Raw genomic sequence first — 24,188 nt, forward strand, 5'->3', positions numbered from 1 at the left:
ACAGTTTGAGAAAGGGAAAATATTGTGGATATTTCTACATAAAATTTAGTAGAAAGAAAGGTACTAGTATCCAGTAATGTCTTTTCCCACTAATAAGATACTTTCCCACTAATAACATCCTACTTTTAAAAATATGAGGGGAAACGGGGACATTGTTGTGGAAACAGAAATCAACAAAGGAAGAAACATTTGAATAAGTTTATTTATACCTACTAGCATATCATTCTCAGGACCCTGCTCTGAAATATTGAGAGAATAGAAAAACTAGAACATAAAACTAGTAATCAAAATATACTTTGGATGAAGTCGTCATGTCCTTTCCCCTTTACCTCAGCCTCACAACCCATAGCACTTCTTGCAGGCCAGAGAAGGAAATTATATCAGCCTCAAGACCTTTGGTTTTACGTTTTTCTTACTGTACTTAACCTTCTTTCTGTTACCTAACCATTCCTATCTAGGTTTTTTAACCTAATCAACATAAAAGAAAGCATTCCGCACTCTTACTCTATCCTGTAACTGAAAAAGATGTTTATCTCCTCTACAAATTCATGTTTATAATTAATCCTAATTTTTAGTTTAAAGACAAGTATTTGTCTTCAAAATTTCCAAGTACTGTTCACATTTGGAAATTGTCTCATTTAGGTCACTTAGTATTAGCAACTTATACTTGAGTATAACCTTTTAACCTTTCATCGATAAGATAAAAATGTTTATATATTTGATATTAAAATTTCTCTGCATATCCTAGAGTCACATTTTTTTTTCCTTTTTAGTTTGTCAGGAAATATGTGACATCAAAAATAATCCAAATTTAGTCCCTTTCTTCTTAATTGTGTAATTTATGATTTTCACTTACATGTAATATTTATAGCTTGGGAACACAAAGCATTTTAAAAGTCAGAAATGTATTTGTGTATTCATGTAAAGAATTCTTGGCAAATGTGTTGGCTTGCTTTTTTAAGAAAAGGAAACAAAAATGTACAACTTGAATTGAGGACTTTTGATAAACACAAATCTTTATAAATAGGATGAGATTAGGAGACCCTTTGGATGACATGGTTTGGAGTTAGTCTACAGGGAGCCAGAAAGGATACTTGACCCCCCACAGTGAACTCTGTTGAGGAGTACGCTGAAGAACATGAGACTAAAGAATAGATTTGTTAGCTAACTCTTTTTTTTTTCTTTTAAGTTAAACATATGTTTAATGCAGGGAATGAAAAATTAGTCTCTTTATGAATTTACCATCTTTTGTAGCTCTACCCTGTACTCCTACTTGTGAGTCCAGGCAAGTGAGTGCCTGGGCAGACATAACCTATCTATAGTCCTTAACGACAGCTTTGAGTCCATGTCCTACTAATTAACAGTACAAACCCAATGAATAAAGAGCACACATGAATTATTACTGATGCTACCATGCACTAGCTGAGAATCCATTTCTCCTATCTTAACAGATTTGTTCAAAATGTGGTTCATTAAAATGATGGGTTTAGTTATTACCAGAGAAATTAATGTTGTTTTAATAAAAAGACTTTATGCTAAATTGGGAAAAGAAAACTTAAGGAAGTCAATTAAGATACTAAAAAACAAAAATTTTTTTGCATGCCTTTCAGGACCCTTAATAAGTAAGTAAAAATCATAGATTTAGAAACATATTTTCTTAGGTATTTTAGATAGAATGTTCCTTTGAAGTCCCAGAGGCCACAATTTCCTTATATTAATACTGTGAACTTAAGTCTTCAGTTTTTGATAAGCAACTGGATCATATGGTAGACACATGATAGCGTTCATTTGTTCCTCATTCCCTCACTGCCTTTGTCTAGGTGCTAGCACAATTTCCTCTGACCAGAGCAATACGTATCAGGAATTATATCAATTTTAAATACGTTCTTATGCCTCATGTTCTCTTACCTTTCTAATTGTGTCAACTTTATTTCTAAGACCAAAATGAGAAACTCACTCAAGAAAACAGAGAACTACAGTTACAGTATCTGGAACAAAAGCAACAACTTGATGACCTTAAACACCGCATGAAGTTTTACAACCAGGTGAACTATTTTCTTACTTAGGAAATAAACTCCAAATTTTTATCTCAGTATTTTATGCTTGGAGGAAACTGTAGTACAAAGCAAAAGACTTCAAATATATTACTTAATTTCTTAATTCATGGTTATTAGGCAGCTTACATTTCAGGAGGAGATTCTGAATAGTTGGAATGTCTCGTGTACTTAGTTTCTTAATTCGGTATCAGGCAGCTTATGTTCCATGAGGATAATCTGCATAGTTGGAATGTCTCTTGTACTTTCCATTAATATCTCATTGTGAGCTTTTACTTACTCTATCTTTTGCAGGATAGTGATATTAATGCTGATGAATTGAGTGAAGCTCTCCTACTTATAAAGGTAACTTTCTGAACTTCACCATGAATTTCATGTCTACATATAACTGTTTCAGCATAATGATGACCCTTGTCTGTAACCCTTATACTCAGAGAATGAATTATTCAGGAAAGTGGTCAGGTGACATTTAGTTATAGCATATACATATTTCATAATGACATCAAAATTACATTAAAATAGACCTCAAAAACTCTTATTTAAAGCACTTTCTCCAACTGTAACAAACATTTCACTTTTATACACCTCGCTATAAAACTAATCAGTAATTTTCTGTCCTAAGAGATCTTGGTATATACCCTATTATCTTAAATAAAATATTGAATTATAAATATTACCAGAAGATATTTTTCAGGTCTAGGATATTCTGTTATTTATAAGAAGACATGAGAAAATACATTTTGTTCCCTTTAGATCAACACAGTGTAGCTTTTAATCAATTGAAGAAATAGAAATGTACATGATTCTTCTTTATGTCATGAAATAATAAACTGTTTTTCGAATTCTCTGTAATTGTTCCAAATGTCTATCCAAATATATTCTCTGTATCAGGATTTTTTAATTCCTGATGGAAAATGGAAATATATCTGTTTTCAATTAATGATTTGTTCCTTGCTATATCTATATTAATTCACATGATTACATTTTAGAAACTCTTATTTCAATAATAAAACATGTTTTTGTTTTAGGCTGAAAAATCACAAAAAAATGGAGACCTTTCCTTCTTAGAGAAAGTAGACAATAAAATTAACAAAGATCTAGAACGCTCCATGAAAGAGCTACAAGCAACTCACGCAGAAACAGTACAAGAACTTGAAAAGACACGAAACATGCTAATTATGCAACATAAAATTAATAAAGATTATCAGGTAATGTGCTGCACTAAGTCGGGAGAATAGGCTTCCTATGATACTCTCCTGGTGATTTACTTTCCAAAGCAGTATTATGTATTATCATCTGTCATAATCTCTTATCGTGCATTACCCACATGCCTGGAATTTGACCTTGTAACTAGGTTCTTAGAGTAAATAGCTTAAAAACAAATAATTTTTTTAAAGTCCTGGTTTTAGAGAAGAAATAGCAGCAATGAATTCACCTTTGCTGGTACTAGCACTTTCTGTAAATGGATTGTAGTTATCCTACACAAGCACATGTTATTTTAGCCTTTAACAAACAGGAAAATCACCTCCATGAAAAGGCATCTGGGGTTTTGTTAATTTTACTTCTGATTTATGGACATCGCCAAGCACAATTTTCTAAGCTATAAGCTATTGGAGGTCAGAAAACCATGGTTTACAGTTCCTGATAGCCCCAGGATCTAGGAAATGCTTGAGTCATATTGCTTTAAAAAATGAAAATGGAACTAATCCTAAGTATTGAAACTTGTTATCTCTTATTTTTTAGATGGAAGTTGAAGCAGTGACCCAGAAGATGGAAAATTTGCAGCAAGATTATGAACTCAAAGTGGAACAATATGTTCATCTTCTTGATACCAGAGCTGCACGCATCCAGAAACTAGAAGGTACAGTTCTTTGTCCACAGTACCTAGATGAATGGATTTTACAATAGTTGAAAATGTCATCCAAATCTACACTCACGATTTCTTTTTGCTCTATATTTTTCTGATTCATAGCTGTAATTAATAAATTCTCAGAATTTATGGAGTTTTATCAGAAAGATTGGTTTTTATCTGTTTCTTTCCTACTCAAGAATTTTTAGTTATTTTCTGTTGCTTTCCAGATTCAGTGTTGTAGGCAAGGTTTCAAAGTACTTTGTGACATTGTAGACCTAACTTTGTAGACCCCGTTTCTAATTTCTCTTCTAAACAAGCTATATATCTCATCCAAACAAGTGCGGTTGCTCTTTGTCAGATTCACCTTTCTCACCTTTCCTACCATGGTACCTTTGCTCCACCTGAGCCTCCTTTATGCCCAACATATACCCTTTTTACCCTGCTTTGAAATCTACCCAATTGCAATGCACGCCTGTGCCAAGAAGCTGGCTCTGATCATTCATCTACTTGAAATGTCCTTGCAGTGGTTTCCAGACTTTAACAAGTATGAAAATCACATGAGGAACTTGTTTCAAATGTAGCTTCCTAGGCCCTAGCCCTAGAGATCTGGGGGTCCATGATTATATATATATTTGGAAATTACTCCGAGCAATTCAGATAGAGGTGCAGGGCTATACTTTGAAAAATACTATGTCAGTACTAACCATTTTTACTCCTATGTACTCAAAAAATATTTGTGGGGATTATATTACGCAAGTGTTCTTTACTGTTGGAGTTTTGCATATTCCCTGTGACTGCAATATAAACTCTATGATGCTAAGTACTTTGTCTTTCTTTCAAGTCCCCTGACATACAATGTTTAATTCAAGTGATTGATGCCAGCAGTAATTTTACACTCTTAAAAATTACTGAGGATCCCAAAGGCCTCCTTGCTTATATGGGTTATATTTATCATATTAAGAATTAAAAGAGAAATTTTGAAAATATTTATTTTATGTCATGCGAAATTAATAAACCTGTTATATGTTAACATAAGTTACAGTATTTATTTTTTAAAAGCTGTATTTTCCATACCAAAAAATAGTGAGAAGAGTGACATTGTTTTAAATTGTTTTACCTTTTTTTTAATTGTTTGACGTTTTTGCAAACTTTTTGGTGTATACCTCAATAGAAAACAGCTGGGTTTTTAGACCTGCTTCTGCATTCAATCTGTTATGATATCACACATTATGTAGCCTGGGGAACTCCATTAAACACTTAACTTGTGAAAGAATAAGAACGAAAAAGACAAGTGACATGTCAGTAGTATTTTAGAAATAGTTTTGACCTCACTAACCTTCAAAGCAGTTGCAGGAACCCTCAGGGTTCCCAGACTACACTTTGAAAACCATGGCTCTAAGTAGAAAGGTTCAATAAATATCTTTATCTGCCTGAACAGAGTTTTCCAAAAGAGCAGTATTTACCTTTTATTTCAAGTAGTACTCAATAAAAATTTGCTTAATAGAATTTTTCTAAATAACAAGGAAGTCACATATTTTGGGATTTTCATTCCTATTAGTGTTACTAAATCTTCACCAATATAATTCATCTGTCCCTTAAATTCATTTATTCATTCCTTAAACATGCTCAGGTTCTTAATGCCTCCTGAGCAAAGTGCTAGGCAGGGAGGATCCAAATAGGAAAAAAAGGCTCAGGTACCACCCTTAAGGAATTTAGATAAAATGAAGCACATAGGACAGGGGCACCTAGGTGGCTCAGTCCATTAAGTGTCTGACTTTGGCTGAGTTGTGATCTTATACGGTCATGGGATCACCCTGCATTGTCATGTGTGTCCCCATTCCACCCCCCACCCCTGGGCTTCCTCAGCAAGGAATCTGCTTCTCCCTCTCCCTCTGCTCCTCCCCCTGCTCCTGCTCTGCTGTCTTGAATAAATAAATAAAATATTTTTTTTCAAAAAAGATGGAGCACATAAATGGACAGTTATACTTGACCATGAAGAGTGTAAAGCTAGGAAAATGCAGAACATAACAAGGAAACACTAAGGAGAGAATGCCTATTTAAACCTGAAGATTCAGAGAGGACTCCGTAAAGTAGGTTTGAAATCTTTAAAGATGACAGAATTCGCCACTAAGTAAAAGCAGTGAAAGGCATTCCAGACAGTAGAGGATGCAGTGATTTTAATTTGCAAATCTGCACGCATACCCCTGTAGTTGGAACTCATGATTAGTAAAGGAAGGAAAATCTCTCCAGGTAAGGCTGGAAAGAGCCAAATCATGAAGGCCCTGTTGCCACCCTGAAGAGTTTGAGACTTAATAACCATAAAACCACTAAACAATTTTTAAAGTAGGCAGTAATATACCCAGAATTGTATTTTGGAGATTATGCTGTAGTTATTAGAAAGGGTGAATAAGATTTGAAGGAAGGAAGCACTTTGGGTTCCATAATAATCTGAGTAGCAAACACTGGGAATGTAGGTAAGATGGCATTAGTAGACAGAGAATGGACAGGGACAAACTTGGAAAGATTAAAGAGACAATGTTGAATAGTAGTGACCCTATGAAGGTTGGGACAGTAAAGAGAAAGAAAAACTAGAACAATTCTGTGGCAACAAGTTTAGGCAACTGGTTGAATGGTAACACCGGTGCTTGAGATTCAGAGTACAGAAATAACTGGAAGAGAATACTCTACAGTAGCTATATTCTATTTTGGATAAATAGTTTGCTGTAGCTGGGTCCCTCATAGGCAGAGGGCCCAGCAAACCATGAGATGTATGGGTCTGGAATTCAGGAAATAGATCTGAATTAAAAATAGAAAGAGGAGAGTCTTTGCATATGCTAGTAGCAGAAGTCACAAAAGATGGAGATCATCCATGAGAATATGAGGGCTAAGAGGATAAAAACAGGACCCCCAGCAAACTATGAGAAAAAGAGAAACCCTTATAAAAGAACAAGAGAGGTAGAAGGAGAAGCAGGGCAGACGATGACATGGAAACCAAGGTAGGATAGGGGTTCATAAAAGGGAAAGTGACCATCATTGTCGAGGAAGCAAAGAAATATAAAGTGACACAAGAACCTAAGTCTGTTCCATCTAGCAATTAATTCGTTAATGATAACCTTTTCTGGAGCAGTTTCATGAGAAAAGTAAGGCAGATACTTTTTTGCAGGAAGTTGAAAACTGTCTGTTAGATGAGGAGTTGTAGATATGAAAAAGTATTTTACTTTTTCCATAAATTTAGATGTAACATGGGGATAAAATGTTTATCTAGAAAGAGATATATCTGTTTAAAAAGCAGCTTTATAGAAGTATAATTAACATACTTTAAACTGCATATATTTAAGGCATACAGTTTGAGGAGTTTGGGTCCATGGATACACTGTGAAACCATCACCACAATCAAGACAGTAAACATATCCATCACCCCCAAAGTAGAAAAGTATATATTTCCATAAGCTGAAGGGAAGGAGTCAGTGGAAAAAGAAATTGACTTTAAATGAGAGAATATAATAAAGCAGAAGCGGAGGAATAGGGGGAATCCAAATATTTACCTCAGCTGTTCATTCAAAAGCCTTTTTTTTCTTTTTCCTTTCCCCTGGTACAGGCTGTATTATAACTTACGTTGTAATTTTGTTGTTAATAAGTGATGTCAAAACAAAGGATGAATTTTTATAGAATACAGTATTACTCACAGAAAAACAGTGTAGTCATAGAATTTAAGATTGAGACTCTTCACCAAAGCACTTAGACTTCCTACCACTTCAAAAGCCAGTTTGTATCTTCATATGTCAATATTTAAAAATATCTAAACTGTGTGTCTTCTCTTGCAGCCCAATTAAAGGATATTGCCTATGGCACCAAGCAGTATAAATTTAAACCAGAAATCACACCAGATGACTCTGTTGATGAATTTGATGAAACCATTCACTTAGAACGAGGCGAAAACCTACTTGAAATCCATATCAACAAAGTAACCTTTTCTTCTGAAGTTTTACGGGCATCTGGAGATAAAGAGCCTATCACTTTCTGTACCTATGCTTTCTATGATTTTGAGCTACAGACAACTCCCATAGTGCAAGGCCTTCACCCAGAATATAACTTCACTTCTCAATATCTTGTTCATGTTAATGACTTATTTTTACAATATATTCAGAAGAACACTATCACTCTTGAGGTCCACCAAGCTTACAGCACAGATTATGAAACAATTGCAGCAGGTCAGTTGAGATTCCATGAAATTCTAGAAAAAAGCGGTCGAATATTTTGCACAGCAAGTTTGGTTGGTAAGTACAATCTTAAAGCTTTGGATATTTGAATCACTAATTTGATTTGTATATTAATATGGTATTCTACATTACTGTCTTTTCTTATGGATTCAAGATGCCTTGAGGGTAGGACGGTGTCCTCAAAGTAATCTGCCTACCGTTGATTGGACTATCCTAAATGTCATTAATGATGTCAGTGCAATGGCAATTAATTTTTCACAAGTTTATAAGTGCACAGATTTACTTACCATATAATACCCTTTTTTGATTAAATATTAGTTGTAGTCATTTATCCGAGTTTAAGAGCTTATGTTATCACCATTACTAGACACTGGAAATACAGTGGTCAGTGCTAAGTAAGACAGAACCCCCGCCATCATGGAGCTTATCTTCTAGAGGGGAAGACAGGCCATAAAACAAATTTGTATCTCATCAGATGAAGAAAAATGAACAAGCTAACAAAGATGGAAGGTTGCTAATTCAGATAAGAGCTTCCTTGATAGGTGAACTGAGTAAAGATCCATGACGTCCGGGGGAAGAATGTTTCATGAAGAGGAAACAGCAAGTACCAAGATAGAGAGACAAAGATGACATGTTGGAGGAACAGCAGGAAGGCCAATGGTTAAAGCAGAAATGTGATTAAAGCAAAAGAAGGATGAGTACACAAAGTCAGCCTGAGAAAGGCAAATACCATATGATTTCACTCATATGTGGAATTTAAGAAACAAAACAAACGAACAAAGGAAAAAAAAAAAAGAGGAGGAGTGGCAAACCAAGAAACAGACTCTTAACTCTAGAGAATAAACTGCCTATTACCAGCAGGGAGGTGGGTGGGAGATGGGGAAATAGGTGATGGGGATGAAGGAGCACCTTGATGTATGGAAGTGTTGAATCACCAAAGTATACACCTGAAATTAATATTACATTGTATGTTAACTAACTGGAATTTAAATAAAAGCTTTTTTTTTTTAAAGTACACTTTAAAAAAAAAAAACAAAACAGTAGAAGGACCAGATCATGCTCTAGAAACTTGTAGGTCCTGATGAGGCAAATGGATTTTTTTTTTCTCTGAGTAATTAAAGTCACTGGAGAGTTTTGAGGAAGAGAGTGACATGATCACACGTAGGTTTTAGGAAAACCACCCTGGGCGCTGGGGGAAGAATAGTCTCTCGGGGCCAAAAGGGAAAATTAGGACCATTTTCAGGCTCTTGCATTAATTTGTGGAAAGATGATGATGGCTCAGATTAAGATGGTAATGAAAACAGTGACAAGAAGCAGTTCTTTTCAGTTGATGTTTGATTAACTTCAAGATTTACTTATCAACCAGATGGAGAGTAATGAGGAAAATGGAGGAGGTAAGAATTTCTGGCATGCAGGATAAGGAGAATGGGGAAGCCATTTATTGAGTTAGGCCTGGGAAAGGAACAAATCTGAGAAAGAAAATCAATTTTGTTTGAACAACTTAAGACTGTCTTGTTGGGACAGCCAAATAGAGATGGCACGCTTGCCATTGGATACACCTCCCCAAAGGTCAGGAATAAACAAATGAAAAGGAGAAACATTACTGTATGGAATATATTTTAAGGCTTTGGTCTCTGTAATCTCACTTAGAGGCTGAATGTACACAATGCAGAGAGAGTGGCCAAGGATTGAGCCTTGGAAAACCGCACAATTTAGAGTTTAGGAAGAAGAGACACCAGCAAAGGAAACTAAAGAGTGGCCAGTGATTTAGAAGGCAAACTAAAGAGCAAACAGTATCCTAGGGGCCAAGCCAAGAAACCATTTCAACAAGAAAAGAGGGTGATTTAGCTTCTGGGGAGGGATTTTATTTGATTGATTGATTGATTGATCACAGGGGTAACACATATTTACATGATTCAAAAATCATAAGGTGTAAAAGCTTATACCATAAAATATCTCTCTCTCCCACTTCTGTCCCTCAACTACCTTGGACCTCCTCACCAAAGCTATGAATTCTTCCAAAGAAATTTTAAGCATGTACAAGCAAATTATGTGTATCCATTAATATTCTGGTTTTAGGACTTTTTTTTAAAAAGATAGTAGACAGAATCATGTTTGTTGATGATCCATTAGTGAGAAAGTAAATAATGAAGTAGAAGAGAATGGGGAAAATAGTTTTAATAATATGGTATGCTCAGGAAAGCTTAAGTATAGAATATCCTCTATTCAACAAATATTGAGTACCCATTGTATACTAGTCACATTGGTAGGAATATATCAGTGGAAACCACAGCCCTTGGCCTCAAGAATCTTGGAATGTGGGTGGAGAAATACGCTGGTGAATAGACAGTTAAGTGAAAGGAGTCAGTGTCCTGATGAGAGGACAAATCTTTCCCCTCTTTGAAGGAAGCAGAGAGCTTCTAAGTCCCCCAGAAACTGTAGAGGAAATCTTCATGGAGGAAGAGAGATGAATAGCTGCCCGAGTTGAAAAGAGTAGTGAGAGTGTACAAGGGCAAACATCATGCAAGCATGTATTACATCTGAAATATATTTGGCATAGCTATGGCATTTGTCCCTGTACTTGTGGCACAGTAGAGAAGTGGGAAGGTGCCAAAGATTTCTTGAAAGCTGAATTATAGTGTGGAATTTTATATTTAAAATTTTGAGATTTTATATTGTATCTGTCAGTCTACATGGAGTACAACTTGTTAAAAACAAGCTACTGTAGCATCAAAAAGAATCTGTGGAGTATGTAATACAATGTTTAGGGGTTTTTTCTTTATATTTTGGAAGGATTTAAATAGTATGAATTGGAATATCTCAAACATAATTTGACATTGCTCTTTAATAATACTTAACATACAATGAAACTCAACTTGCAGAAATAACTTTATTTTCTTCAGCTCTGTTCTTTGCCAATCACACATCATTTGTGCAAGTCATTATCTTACTCAAAATAAAATTTTAACAGTGAGTTATGCATTGATTTGAAGGAACTAAAGGAGACATACCAAATTTTGGCATAGTGGAATACTGGTTCAGATTACGGATTCCCATGGATCAAGCAATTCGACTTTATCGAGAACGAGCAAAGGCTTTGGGATATATAACATCAAATCATAAGGGGCCAGAGCAAATGCAATGGGTGAGCTGGTTGGACTTTAAGACATTTTTATGATACAGAAATTTTATAATATGTCTTTTTATGTCATGCTTTAAACCAAAGTCATTTTCTTTCACAGCCATCAAGTGACTCTTTTTAACTTCTTATTTCAAAATAATTATGACTTACAGGAAATACAAAAGCAGTACAGAGAAGTTCTATATACCCTTCACCCAGCTTCTCCCAATTGTAACATCTCACATAACTACACTACATTATCAAAACCAGGAAATTGACATTGGTACAATACTATTAACTAGACCATAGACCTTACTCAAATTTTATGTTTTTACTTGTGTGTGTGTATGTGCGTGTGTAGCATTAGTAGTTCTGTGCAGTTTTATCATGTATATATATTCATGTAACTGCCACCACAAGCAAGATACAGAATTGTTCCATCACTAGAAAAGAACTCCCTTGTGCTTCCCAGGGTACTTTCAAAAAATAGAATTGCAGTACTGTGAATTGGAAGTTTAAATGCAGTTCCTCAGAGCAGCATTTCCCTGTGTTTCATAGAGTCATAATGGCCTTACTTCCAAAAGAATTCCACAATACAATGAATGCAGAAAGCACTAAAGTGAGCCAAGTTAAATAGGGTCCTTGACTTTCATGTTTAACAAGAATCCCAAGAGGAAAGCTTCAAGTACACACTTGAGTTGAGTAACAAAGGGATAAAATATAGTTGAAACATTTTGGAATGTTTGCTCAAGTCATAATTATCTTTTTTCTTTTGGATTACTGTCACTGCTATCCATGTGGCTGGGCCCCCAGGGGCCAGATTTATGTCCAGTGGTCCTATTTTTCCCACTCTATACTCAATTATGAGTAATGATTCAGGGGTATCCACCTGACCCCAGTTAAGCCAATCGGATTCCACTTTCAAGAGAAAACAAGACTCTCCATGCTTGGAACATGTGAAATTGAGAGCTTTGGGGCAGCCATCTTCTACCATATTAACCAGCAAAGGAAATAAAATGGTTCTGGAGAAAGGGAATAATGAGCAAGCATACAGAGAAAAATGGACACCAGATCGAGGGTAAATTCTGGCAGTTTTCTAGACCTCTTACCTTCCTAAGACCCACCACATTTCTGCTATGCAATTCCATGAAATAACCATATGGACTTACATTAAAGTCTCATTTTGTTGTATTTGCTAGATGGAACTAGTTTCTATAATTTTCAATTAAAGAACCGTGACTAATATAACACTGATTCCTGAACTTAGAACGACACCTGTTTCCTAGAGATCATCTTTCTGGACTAGTATTCTTTAGGACATACTATGGGAAATGCTGTAATGGAAAAGAGAATTAAAAATAGAGAGACACAGCTATTTATTTAGTTTTGTAGTTTGTTTTTAGATTCCCATTTTCTGGCTTGGGTGAGTCGTTTGTTGGAAATCCAGTTTTTGTGGGTAGATTTGGAGTGAGAACCACAGGGAGTATTTTTTAAAATCATTCCACTCTGCATTCTATAGTTGAATACAAACCAGCCCCAGGACAGCAGTATTGGAATTCCCTTCTCAGTTTTCTCCTCTTCATACCACCAGATGTCTCTACTGAGGACATTATGAGTTTGGTTCTATTTTGCCTTCTCCAGTAAACACTGCTGGAGTCAGAGGTTCCAGATGCTCAATCCAAATTTAGAAATACAGTGAAAGAGGAGCCCCCTTTGTAGAAAGTAGAGTATTCTCCAACACTAAACACGGCGCTGGAACACTAACGTTTCTTTATGCTAGGTCATCAGCTATGGTGAGCTTAACAAGTTAGTTACTGCAATCGTTTGCTAAAATGCTTATGCACTGGTGCCTGAACAAAAGTTTCATATGGAGTTGTACAGTAGCTTCTATCTCTGCCTAATGCCTTTCACTCATCTTTCTTCTGAAATGTCCTCCCAATCCAACTTTTTATGCCCTCCGATGTTTATCTCTGACCTTGTTCTCTTGTTCTTATAGCAGTTGAGCTTCAGTTTACTGGCTAATTTTAGGCTCATGTTTGCTTCCCCATACACCAAGGGTTGAAGATGAGGGCCAACTCAAATATAACGAAACAATCTCTGTGGGTGGACTCCATCAAAACCATTGGATTCTTATATAGGAGTGAGATACGGTCACAATAGCTGGAGTGGTTGAAGAATTAGCTCTTAATAAATTTGTGAACTAGAAAACATTTGTCTTTGGACCCATCTGTTCACTTTATTCATTAGTTATTAAATAGAATTAAAGAATTAAAGGTTTTAACAGTAGTCTCTACATGTATGTTCAGGCATCTATGTTTATTGCTAATAGCTTAAGATCACCTGTTCACCTATGTTCTAGGGAGTATTGCTTTTGACTGAGGATCAGGTCTTTTACTGAGAAATTCACTATGAAGTGTAAATATGCAACTTTTTGTCCATTTACAAAATTATTTTGTTTGGAATTTGGCAGCTGCTGTTTATCTTCTCATTGTATTATTACTATAATATAAATATGTATTTTTTTTCCAGTCAAGTCAGCAAGCACCCAAAACTGCCCAGCTCAGTTCTACTGATTCCACAGATGGCAACTTAAATGAACTTCATATTACAGTAAGGTGTTGCAACAACCTGCAGTCCCGAGGAAGCCACCTTCAGCCACACCCATATGTTGTATACAAGTTTTTTGATTTTGCAGACCATGATACAGCCATCATTCCTAGTAGCAATGATCCACAATTTGAGGATCATATGTGTTTCCCAGTGCCAATGAATATGGATTTGGATCGATACCTTAAGTCAGAGTCTCTGAGTTTTTATGTGTTTGATGATAGTGATACTCAAGAGAATATTTACATAGGAAAAGTTAATGTGCCTCTGATTTCATTGGCACATGACAGGTGTATCTCAGGTAAGCATATTTCTTGAATCTGAAATTATAAAAACAAACCTAAATTATACTTCAGTTACAGATATGATTAACCTTCCTAATGTTCTCAGATAATCTTAAACTTTGGGCCTATAGTTTTTTTTTCTAGTTATTTTCTTAGTAGTTCTACAGATTACCAATATGTATCTTGACGTATCAGTCTAAAATTAATACTAACAACTCTATCAAAATATAGAAAGTCTACCCCAATATAATTCTATTTCCTCCCCTCTTCTTTGTGCTATTACTGTTCTATATTTGTATAAAGAATACCTATATATGTTATAAACTCAACAATGCTATAATTATTCCTTTATATAATTTTTTGTCTTTTAAAGAAATCAGGAGGAGGGAAAATATAATTATAGACCTTCACGTTAACTTATGTGTTTACCATTTTTGGTATTCTTTCTTCCCTCCCTCCCGCTCTCCCATTTCTGGTATTCTTTATTTCTTCCTATGGATTTGCGTTTCTGTCTGGCATTATTTCCATACTCCAATATAACTCTACTGCCTCTTTCTCCTTTGTGCTATTATTACCATATACTTTTTATCTTTATGTAAGCTCAACAATATAATTTTGCTATTACTGTTTTATGCAATTATCTTTTAAATCAGTTAAGAAATGACAAAAAAAACATATTTACACTGTCTTTCATAATTACCTATGTGATTATTTGTGTTGGTCTCTATTCCTTTATGTTGATTTGAGTTACCATCTGGTATCACTTCCTTATAACCTAGAGAACTTCCTTTAATATGTCTTGTAATTCAGGTCTGCTGGTAATGACTTCTCTCAATTTTTATCTAGGAATGTCTTTATTTTGTTTTTATTTTTTAAAGGATAGTCTTACCAGGTATAATATTCTTAGTCATCAGTTATTTTTTTCTTTTGCACTTTGGGTACATCAGGTAACTAATTTCTGGCATGCATTGTTTCTAATGAGAAATCAGCTCTTAATATTAATATGATTCCCTTGTACTTGATACTGTCTTCAAGATTTTCGTGTGTGTGTGTGTGTGTGTGTGTGTGTCTTTAAACAGACCATGATGTGTATAGGTTTGGATCCCACTGTGTTTATCCTACTTGGAATTTGTTGAGCTTCTTTATGTGTAAGGTAATGTTATGTACAAAATTTAGGGAGTTTTGTGCATTATTTCTTTTGTTCTTTTCATCCCTTTCCCTCTTGAATTCCCATTGCATGTATATCTGTGGTGTCCGACAGATCCCTGAAGCTCTATTCATTTTTTTCCATGTTTTCTCTGCATATTGGATAATCTCTACTGGTCAGTATTCAAGTTCACTGATTCATTCTGCTAGCTCAAATCTCCTATTGAGCCCCCCCTACAGAATTTTTTTGTTTTCGTAATTGTAATTTCAATTCCAGAATTTCTATTTAGTTCTTTTCTATAAAATTTCTCTTTATTATATTCTCTGTTTTATAAGCCATTGTCATCACACTTTCCTTTAATTCTTTAAATATCATTTATTTAAATTATTTGAACATATTTATAATAGCTGTTCTGATGTTTCTGTCTGCTGAGTGTAACACCAAGAAGGCGTCTATTGAAGTGTAACACTTCTAGAAGGCGTCTATTGATGGCCTTTTGTCCTATATATGCTGCATACACTCCTGTTTTTCCACATGTGCCGTGATTTTTTGTTATTGTTTAAAACTGGACATTTAGGATACTATATTATAGCAACTCTAGGTTTCAACCCTCCCCTACTCCACAGGGTGCTTCTCTTGCTGTTTTTGCTTGGTAACTTGCCTGAACTAATTCTGTATCTTCCACTCACTGTACCTACTACTGATGTCTCTGCTAAATTTTTATTTATCATTGATTGGTCATAGGTTGTACTTAATACCTTGAGCTGATAGGCTTCCACCCTTTGTGGGTTAGTGTACTTGTTGGGTAATTGTTTTTCAAAGTTCACGCAGTCTGCAAGTCTCATGGTCAGCCAGGGAAGTAGCTTAATAGAGTCTGTTCTGACTTTTAATAGAGTCTCTTGTTACTGAGTTTCTTTTTTTTTTTTTTTAAGATTTTATTTATTCATGAGAGACACAGAGAGAGAGAAAGAGGCAGAGAGGCAGAGACACAGGCAGAGGGAGAAGCAGGCTACTTGCAGGGAGCCTGATGCGGAACTTGATCCCAGGATTCCAGGATCATGCCCTGGGCTGAAGGCAGGCGCTAAACCGCTGAGCCACCCAGGAATCCCCATTACTGAGTTTCTGTAGATTCTCATCAATATGTTCTCAATTTGTTGTATACCTTTTTTTAATTTCCAGAGCCCTTGAATGGTTGTTTTTGATCATTTTGTCCAGTTTTATCTTGTCATTCTTTTTGTGGGAAGGATTTACTGAGCTCTTCACTCAGCCACTCTGGAAGTCCCACCCATGCCTATAATAGAAGTTTATCAACTCCTTATGTTCTATCTATATTCTTTTGTTCTAAAGTCTAGAGTTGTTTTGTGGCTCTTTCCCAGCCAGCCATTAAAAGATGTGTCAAACATTTGAGGACCACGTAAAGGATACTACTCCTAAACAACCATTATACTTGAAATATAGATTTGCTTTCTTCAAGTCTGGAATTTTTCATACTGAAAAATTTAGTGCGATGACTAAAATTTGTGACTCTGTATTACAGTTACAAGCTAGGTGATACTCTTTATTGCCATTTTGGGCATTTTGTTTATTTTCTAGGCTTTTTTTTTTTTTTTTTTGCTGTGCTACTATTAATTTGGAGTAATTTAACAAATCCCAGTGAAATATGTTAAAATTATGATAAAATCCTATGGTAATATGAAGACTTCCTTAGATACATAAATTATTTTAAATTGTGAGGTTTTAATATATTTTTCTATAGAGACAAGTCTTTTGCAAGAATATTTAAGGCAAAAGAAGGTTGCTACTTGAGCTATAACCCAAATAATGTCTTAGAGGAAGGCTAAAAGTTCTGAGTAATCTCTGAATTTAATTTCAGTGAATTAAAATATTTATAAGTTAATTTTCTCATCTTGGAATCAATATTATCAGTGAGGCCTCAAGTTCTGAAAGCAATGTGCTTCAGAGATGAACCTATCATAGATTATTTTGTCTTTATTCTCTAAGCCGTTTGAGGTGTGAGTAAAAACCAAAATTATTTTTAAAGTTGTGGATAGTTCTCTTTGTTCTTCTTTAATTCTTATGGTAATACTCTGGCATTAATTAAAATTATTTTTGTAACTTGACAGGAATGTTTGAGTTAACAGATCATAAAAAGCATCCTGCAGGAACCATTCATGTTATATTGAAATGGAAATTTGCTTACCTTCCACCAAGTGGATCTATAACAACTAAAGACTTAGGAAATTTTATACACCAAGAAGAGTCAGAAGTTGTTCAAAGAGCACCTCCAGCATCCTCTGTTAGCACATTAGTTGTTGTGAGTAGCAGTGACTTTGAATTTCCTATAGAACTTAAGAAATAGTATTTAAAAAAAGAAAGAAAATATAGCTGAAGTCTTATCTAAGTATATGTTCATGATACTCAGTTTGACATATTGATTTATCTTAGGCACCAACACCTAAACCAAGACAGCGTTTAACACCTGTAGATAAGAAAGTGTCTTTTGTGGATATCATACCACATCAGAGTTCTGTAAGTAGTAACCACTGAAAATAATGATTTTTTTCTCGCATACCAAATATTTTAAATAAATGATATAGGTGTAGTATACTTTACCTGATTTCAAAGGAAACTAGTAAATACTTCTTTTTCCTTTAGATGTTGGCTTCGTAATTTGGCATTGTGTATAAATGTTAACTCTCAATAGTTTTTTATCTAAACCCTCCTATGACTCCATTTGTAACTCCAGTTACTGCTCTAATTCTCTGCCCCCATTTATTGAGGGGCAGGGGTAGTGGGGGGTGGGAAGAAACCTCTTCAGAAAGTCCTAATTCTGTTTCCCTTTCTTCACACTGTTTCTTGAACTCATGCTAGTCAAAATTCATCCTCAGTTAAAACCACTCTTGCTAAGGTCACCAATACTTTGACTTTGCCATATCCAGTAGTCAGTTTTCTGCCTCCCAGTAACATTTGACACAGTGGAATATTTGCTCCCTCTTTTTTTTTTTTTTTTTTTTTTTTTTTTTTTTTTTTTTTTTACTTGCTCCCTCTTTACTTAGCTTCTGGAACACTGTATCTTTCTAGTTTCTCTCCAGCTTTACCAGTTATTCTTCTCACTGTCCTATACCAAATCTTCTATTGTGGAGTTGCCTCAGCAGTTTCACTGCAGACCTAGACTTCTACTCACTCTGTATCTACATTCAGAGGTCTTACCCAGTCTCATAGTGTTAAACATCTAGATACAATCTCTCATATTTATTACCTTCAGTCTTGATCTCAAATTCCAAATTTATTTCCTTCCTGCTTATTTCATATGTCCTGGATGTGTAATAGGAATCTAAACTTAACATGTCAAAAACCAAATGTGACTTCACAGCCCTCTTCCAAAATGTTTCTTTCATTGTTTCCCATTCTTAGTAAATGATTAATCATTCACCCAGTTTCGCAGTCATGAAATTTTGAAGGCATTCCTTTGTCATTCTCTTTTTCACATCCTACAACCAGTTCATCCACCTGTCAGCTATACTTTCAAAACATACCCTGTATTCACATCATCTCCACTATCACCACTCAAGTCCCCATCATCTCTTTTGGACTTTAAAAATATTTTTTTTCCTTGTAATTGAGATATAACTCTTAAATAGTTAAAGAACACAAAACTTAAGCATAGAGCTCAATGAATTTTTACCTATGTACACACTTGTGTAACCACCACCCAGATTAATTTTTTTTTTCCTCAGGGCATCTGGGTGGCTCAGTCCATTAAGTGTCTGCCTTCAGCTCAGGTCATGATCTCAGGGTCCTGGGATTGAGCCCCACATCAGGCTCTCTGCTTAGCAGGGAGTCTGCTTCCCCTCTCCCACTGCTCCTCCCCTACCCCATCCTACCCCACTCATGTGTTTGCTCGCTCTCTCAAATAAATAAAATCTTTAAAAAATAAAAATAATTAAAAATAAAAATATATTTTCTCCTTAGAGTTTAAAATAATATCTGGCATATACAGTACTTTTAATATATATGTGCTAAATAAATGAATTCAATAATAATTATTCAGGCAGTGTTAAATAGCTAACACTTATTGAGTGTTCATTATGTGTCACACACTGAACTAAATCCTATATGTCCACAAACCCATTTAATCCTCACAACAACCTTATGATCATATTAGAATTATTCCCATTGAAAGATCAGGAAAGTAAGGGGCACCTGGGTGCCTTAGTCAGTGAAGGATCTCAAGGGTTGTGAGATCAAGCCCCATGTTGAATGTTGGGCTTGCACTCAGGGCAGAGTCAACTTGAGATTCTCTCTCTCCCTTTCCCATGGCCCCTCCCCTACTTGCATATTCTCTCTCTTGCTCTCTAAAATAAAAATAAATCTTTAAAAAAAAGTCAGGAGTAATATGAACAGAGCTTAAGTGACTTGCTTAGGACTGGGTGTTATGCTTGCTATATGTTGGCAAATCGGACTCCAATAAAAAAAATATACAAAAGTAACTGCTCAGGCAAAATATTAGATCTGGGGTTTGAACATAAGTAGCCAGATTTCTACATAAATGATCATAAACATAAAAAAGACATATACACAGAGATATGTGTTGGAATGTGATCACAATAGCTGAAAATAGTGATCTAGTTAAATGTCCAACACCAGTAAAATGGTTCATTAAATTATGATACATTCATTCATTTTTTTTTAATTTTTATTTATTTATGATAGTCACACAGGGAGAGAGAGAGAGGCAGAGACACAGGCAGAGGGAAAAGCAGGCTCCATGCACTGGGAGCCCGACGTGGGATTCGATCCTGGGTCTCCAGGATCGCGCCCTGGGCCAAAGGCAGGCGCTAAACCGCTGTGCCACCCAGGGATCCCCATTCATTTTTTTTAAAGATTTGTCTGTCTACCCATGAGAGACACAAAGAGACAGCAAGGCAAAGACATAGGCAGAGGGAGAAGCAAGCTCCCTACAGGGAGCCGATGTGGTACTCCATCCCAGATCCCGGGATCATGCCCTGAGCCAAAGACAAATGCTCAACCACTGAGCCAGCCAGTCATCCCTACATCCATTCATTTTAATACAATATTTATTAAATATGATGTTTGCCCGAAGTGTCATACCAGGAGAAAATTTTATGTTGTAATATTGAGGTTTTTTAAATGTAACAGTATATATTGTATTTGTAGTATAATTCCCACTATGTAACCAAGAAAGTTTTTTATTTGCATTAAAAATTAATCATAAAGGGCACCTGGATGGTTCAGTCAATCAGACGTCTTGACTGGTGATCTATTATTAATGGATATTATCATTGGGTAATAAGAATATGGATTTATATTAATTTCTTTTGATTTCTGGTTTATCTTTCCCATTTTCTATATTGGACATGTTTACTTTTAAAATAACAAAAATGGGGTGCCTGGGTGGCTCAGAGGTTGAGCATCAGCCTTCGGCTCAGGTCATGATCCCGGGTTCTTGGGATCGAGTCCCACATCTAGTGCCCCACGGGGAGCCTGCTTCTCCCTTTGCCTATGTCTTTGTCTTTTTCTATCTCTCATGATAAAGAAATAAAATCTTTTTTAAAAAATTAATAAATAGGGATCCCTGGGTGGCGCAGCGGTTTGGCGCCTGCCTTTGGCCCAGGGCACGATCCTGGAGGCCCGGGATCGAATCCCACATCGGGCTCCCGTTGCATGGAGCCTGCTTCTCCCTCTGACTGTGTCTCTGCCTCTCTCTCTCTCTCTCTGTGTGACTATCATAAATAAATAAAAAAATTTAAAAAAAAAAAAGCTTCTAAAAAATTAATAAATAAAATAGCAAAAATCATAAGCTATATTTTAAAAATACACATCAGTTTATGAATCCTGGAAAATGCTTGACTAGAAATTGATATTTTATACAGTTAAAAAATAATGTTGATCATAGACAGTATGTATCTTAGCATATACAATTTTTAATTACATGAAAAATGTATAATCATCTTACAAATATTAGAAAATACAAATAAGCAAAAAAAACACATTAAAAATAAAATTTTTCCAAATCAATATATCAGAGATAGAATTTTAGTCTTTTAGTCTTTCTAAAGTCTTTAGAATTTTAGAGATAGAATTTCCTTCCATACTTATTCCCATGGGAATATGCACATTGCATGTTTGTTTTTTAACAAAACAATATAAAACTATGTATATTTTTCTGTAAATAGCTTTATTACTCAAAACTGTATTGGGCACTCTCTTCAGTGTCAGTAAGTACAGATCTACATTATCAAATTTTTCATGTTTGCAAAGAACTCAGGTATTTGTATATACCATATTTTACTTAATCCTATACTGTTGGACATTTGCATTGTTTTCACTTTTTTTGCAATTATAAACAATGCTTCAATGAATGACACTTGGAATTCTTTTTTTTTTTTTTTTTAAGATTTTATTTATTTATTTGACAGAGAGAGAGAACAAGCACAAGCAGGGAGAGCCACAGCGGGAGAGGGAGAAGCAGACTCCCCACTGATCAGGGAGCCCCATGTAGGGTTCCATTCCAAGACTCTGGGATCATGACCTGAGCCAAAGGCAGGTGCTTAACCCACTGAGCCATTCAGGCACCCCACACTTAGCAATTCTTAAATTACATATATATATACCATAACTATCAACCATTTTACGGAAATACACTAAATTTAGGGTCATACAGATAACTACTGTATTTACTCTTCTCTCTATATATAAGTCTTAGGATCATTTGGGATTTAGTAATAAATACAAAGTAACATATATGCATGTTTTTACATCAATAAAAGGAAATATCTATTCCTCCTGAAGATGTGAAGGAAATTTCATCAGAAGTGGAGCATACACCAGAAATAGAAACTAATATGCCAGCTCTTTCACATATTCCTGAGGTATGGGTTTGAATTAAAATTATTTTGAAAGGTTTAATTTGGTTCCTAAAAGATTGTCTTTGTATTATCATGGATCAAGAATTCATAGCATTGATCATATTTTTGTGTATAACTTCGTGGGAACAGAAAAATCAAAACATGACCAGTGTTGTATCAGCTACAATTATGCTGATATTAGCAGCTAACAAATAAATATATGAATTAGAGTAATAATGTAAAATTCATTTTGATAATGAGTTTTTTAATAATCAAAAATTAATTTGATATTAATGCATTTTTCATTCTTGGCCTATAATAATGTTTTCATTTATCTGCGTATTACCATTTTTCTGTGCAGTTTTAATGATAGCTTTTCTAATGACTCACTTACATATAATGCCTGTCTGTATATTTAAGTCTCAAGCCTTACATGCTTTCTGAGTCAGGTGCTTCAGCAAGTCCACACACATGTGATCTAAGGAACAGTGAGTGTATCAATGTGCTTGTATTTCTTCAGGCTTCTCAAGAAAGCAGTGAAGTTAAGGTAAAAGAGAAAATACAACAAGGAAAAGATGATGATGTGTCCTTCCTATCTGAGGGTCAGCTTGCAAATCAAAGCTGGACTTCTTCTGAAGATGAAACAGAAATAACTGAGGAATTGGAACCAGAAGGTGATTTTTTTCCCTTTCTTAAATTAATATTATTTACTTAATTCTGTGCTTTTTTTAAAATCTGTTAGAGCATGCCTCCTAGGACATCTTCATGTAACAGTGGATCTACTCCGTGATAACCTATTTCATGACCAACATGAGACACAATTCAGTCCAGTCAGCTACTGACAGGTGGAATTGTTGCACACCTTCTTATCTCTTTCTCTCTCTTTTTTTTTTTTAAGATTTTATTTTTTTATTCATGAGAGACACAGAGAGAGAGAGACAGAGAGGCAGAGACACAGGCAGAGAAATAAGCAGGCTCCATGCAGGGAGCCTGACGTGGGGCTCGATCCAGGCCCTGGGCCAAAGGTGGCACTAAACTGCTGAGCCACCCGAGCTGCCCACACACCTTCTTTTCTCAACCTGGAATGCCACAGTGTAATGAATGCAAGTCTTACTGCTGACCATGTTCCCAGTTTATATTTTAAGCGGCTTTATGTTCTCTTTGGGTTTTGTACTATCATCTGAATTATTCTAGAGAAATTAACTTTTTAAAAATTAAAACTAAGAACTCAGACAAAGAAGACAACTCTTAACAGGGTTTAATTTATATAAATATCTAGAAGAGGCAACAAGAGTAACAGCATTTAGGTGGTGCTTAGGGAATACAGAGATATAGAAAAGGAGTAGATAACAAGGGAGCATAGGATACTTAACAGGGTGACAGATATATTCACAAATTATACATATGTCATAATATCAAATTTTTCTCTTTAAATATGTGCAGTTTATCATATGGCAATTTTGCCACAATAAAATTGCAAAATTTTAAATATGTTTCTACATAATAGTAAGAATAACTAGGTTTTTGCACAATATAGTTGGTTAGGCTATAAGGAAACACCTATTACCCTGTCCTTCTCTTTGAAAAGATTATTTTTGAATTTCAGAGCAAGCTATATTATGTTTCTACTAAAACTAAACTAGGAGTTTTTCATCATTTTTTTTCTCTTTCTACAATATAATGTAAAAGAAAATATCTTTGCTGCTAAGAAAGATCTAGCCATGATTATCATATTCTCCTTTTAAGATCATCCTTATAACATATACTTATTTCGCTCCATTTCACAAGGTATAAATATAATTGGTTAAACAGACTTGAACCACTAAATTTTTATTTTTTAACAGAGGAGGAAGACAGATCAGCATCTGACAGTGATGAGTGTATTATTCCAGCTCCTATCTCCAAGAATATCAAACAGGTCAGTAGCTTGATGCCAGCTAGAAGTGTTACAGAATAAAGCTGCTTTTCCTTAATAGTGTATCAGTCTTCATACATGAAAATCTTAAGGCAGAAATATTTCTGGGAAAATTTTAA

The 24,188-nt window shown here is 35.1% G+C and overlaps 1 protein-coding gene across 2 annotated transcripts in view; it reads left to right on the forward strand.

The window, feature by feature from the left end:
* The window catches only part of RPGRIP1L (RPGRIP1 like), a 96,705-nt gene that overhangs the window by 36,771 nt on the left and 35,746 nt on the right, over window positions 1-24,188 (forward strand). For both annotated transcript variants that reach the window (XM_041768097.1, XM_041768099.1), the window contains exons 11-22: window positions 1,939-2,045; window positions 2,349-2,399; window positions 3,083-3,262; window positions 3,798-3,915; window positions 7,731-8,183; window positions 11,120-11,271; window positions 13,777-14,155; window positions 17,409-17,599; window positions 17,731-17,814; window positions 22,077-22,178; window positions 22,675-22,828; window positions 23,999-24,072. In XM_041768097.1, coding sequence (XP_041624031.1) covers window positions 1,939-2,045; window positions 2,349-2,399; window positions 3,083-3,262; window positions 3,798-3,915; window positions 7,731-8,183; window positions 11,120-11,271; window positions 13,777-14,155; window positions 17,409-17,599; window positions 17,731-17,814; window positions 22,077-22,178; window positions 22,675-22,828; window positions 23,999-24,072 — 2,045 coding nt within the window. The remainder of the gene's footprint in view (window positions 1-1,938; window positions 2,046-2,348; window positions 2,400-3,082; window positions 3,263-3,797; window positions 3,916-7,730; window positions 8,184-11,119; window positions 11,272-13,776; window positions 14,156-17,408; window positions 17,600-17,730; window positions 17,815-22,076; window positions 22,179-22,674; window positions 22,829-23,998; window positions 24,073-24,188) is intronic.

The sequence above is a fragment of the Vulpes lagopus genome, chromosome 8 (genome assembly GCF_018345385.1).
Source record: "Vulpes lagopus strain Blue_001 chromosome 8, ASM1834538v1, whole genome shotgun sequence".
Taxonomy (NCBI): Eukaryota; Metazoa; Chordata; class Mammalia; order Carnivora; family Canidae; genus Vulpes; species Vulpes lagopus.